This window comes from Punctularia strigosozonata, assembly GCF_000264995.1.
Source record: "Punctularia strigosozonata HHB-11173 SS5 unplaced genomic scaffold PUNSTscaffold_186, whole genome shotgun sequence".
NCBI lineage: Eukaryota > Fungi > Basidiomycota > Agaricomycetes > Corticiales > Punctulariaceae > Punctularia > Punctularia strigosozonata.
Genome location: NW_006767618.1, coordinates 1 through 2057, shown reverse-complemented (window position 1 = coordinate 2057; position 2057 = coordinate 1). Strand labels below are relative to the sequence as shown.

The 2057-nt window shown below is 60.9% G+C and overlaps 1 protein-coding gene across 1 annotated transcript; it reads left to right on the top strand.

The window, feature by feature from the left end:
* Positions 1-653: 653 nt before the first annotated feature.
* PUNSTDRAFT_18085 (P-loop containing nucleoside triphosphate hydrolase protein) lies at positions 654-962 on the top strand (the record flags this gene model as incomplete). Its single annotated transcript, XM_007389478.1, has 1 exon — positions 654-962. A coding segment is annotated over one exon (309 nt), but the record flags the coding sequence as incomplete, so codon positions are not given.
* Between the last annotated feature and the right edge of the window lie 1095 nt (positions 963-2057).

Here is a 2057-nt window from a genome sequence, read left to right as displayed (position 1 = left end):
CCCGAGTGCGAGCCGCCAATGCGGTCGCGCTCGGCGCAGCGTTCTCCCCCGCGCCCGCTGTCGCACCCTGCCCGAGCACTCGAAGTGTCCGTTCCGCCGCCCCCAGCTTCTGCCCCGCCGCCCCCGGCCGCCTCCCAAAAGGTCCGTCGACGCTGGGACGCAATTTCTGGCCCATTTGCTCACGGTTTACGCCGGAAAACAGAGCGCTGTCCGCGTCGCCCCGGCCGTCTTCCGTTCATACGCTACCGCGAAAGCCGGTACGTAGTCACCTCCTCGGGTCCATATATTGCAACTGACGCGTGCTGTTGATATTCTGCTCCTCTTGGGATCCTTGTCGCTGTGCTTCGTGACCTCGAAACCATGATACGTCACAGCCGCTTCGGAGGTATCTTCCATCCTTGAGTCCCGCATTGCCGGCACTTCAATAGGCGGAAATGTCGAGGAGACTGGCCGTGTCCTCAGTATGTTGGGATAGGATTTACCACCGAGGTCGCAGCTGATGACACCATTTCTTCAGGCGTCGGTGACGGTATCGCGCGCGTTGGGCATGAAGAACGTCCAGGGTATGCCTTCCCCGGTACCTATCATAACACCAGGTACTGACCTATTTTATAGCCGAGGAGATGGTGGAATTCTCCTCCGGTGTCCGTGGCATGTGCTTGAACTTGGAAGCCGACAACGTCGGTGTCTCCATCTTCGGTAACGATCGTCTCATCAAGGAGGGCGACACCGTCAAGTGTACCGGCCAGATCGCCGACGTCCCTGTCGGCCCTGCTTTCCTCGGTCGTGTCGTTGACGCCCTCGGCAACCCCATCGACGGCAAGGGCCCCATTGAGGCCACCCAGCGTAGCCGTGCCTCGCTCAAGGCGCCCGGCATTCTCCCTCGTCGCTCGGTGAACCAGCCCATGATGACTGGTATCAAGCCCATCGATGCCATCGTGCTCATTGGTCGTGGTCAGCGTCGCGCTCGCGCTGCTTCCACCTCCGTCTGCCGTTTCGCTCGGCGCAGCTTCCACCACCACCGCTGCCGTCTGCCCCTCCCCGCGTGCGAGCGGCCCACGCGGTCTCGCTCAGCGCCGCTTCTACCCCCGCACCCGCCATTCGCCCAGTACCGAACGCGAGTCGCCAACGCGATCGCGCTCGGTGTCGTCTCCTCCTCCCGCCCTCTTTCACTCAATGCCGAGTGCAAACCGCCAACGCGGTCGCGCTTGGCGCAGTTTCCCTCCCCTCCCGTTCGCCCAGCCCGGAGTGCGCACTGCGTATGTCTTCCGCTCAGCGTCCCCGCTGCGCCAAAGCACCTCCATGGTGCCAGTGCGCTCGACATCTGCTGCGCCAACGCGCTTGCCCGAGCCCAAGCCCGCGCGTTTGTCCCGGACTGCGCCAATGCGCTCAACGCGTCCGCCTTCACCTGCGTCAACGCGACCAGCTCCGCTGCGCCAATGTGCCTGATGTTTGCTGCGCCAATGCGCTTGCTCTGGACTGCGCCAAGCCCCTTGCCATCCCCCACCCGGCGCACCCGTGCTCGACCCCAACTTGCCTTCAGTGCTGGACTCTGCGGCAGTGCCGTGCTCCATCCCGCCTCGCCGCCGTGCTTGATCTACCCAGCTGCCATGCTTGACCCTGCCTCGCCTCCCGTGCTTGAAGCTGCACATCTCCCATGGTCGAAGGCACGTGTTTCCCGTACTCCCGGCAATGGGTGACGCTCGGTCCCTCGCCCGCTGCTCCCGACCTGCTTTACTCGTGCCCCACTCGATGCCACTCTGGCACCCCACGCTTGGGGTGTGCCGCAGTTGATTCGACATGCTCATCGCAGCAGGCTTGACGCACATGCCACGGGCGGCTGAACTCTAAGCATAGAGTTTATTGTAATGTAATACATCAATGCCATCTGTTTTGGCTCCCCATGAGATATGGCACAATAAGAAGAAGATTGAATCACACATATGTATACAGATTCCTGCATAATGTAATTATAATACCTGATGAATGGATAGTACACATGACCAAATTCTGAAGACATCTAACAAGATGTGACATGAAGTCTGGAGGTTTCTGGT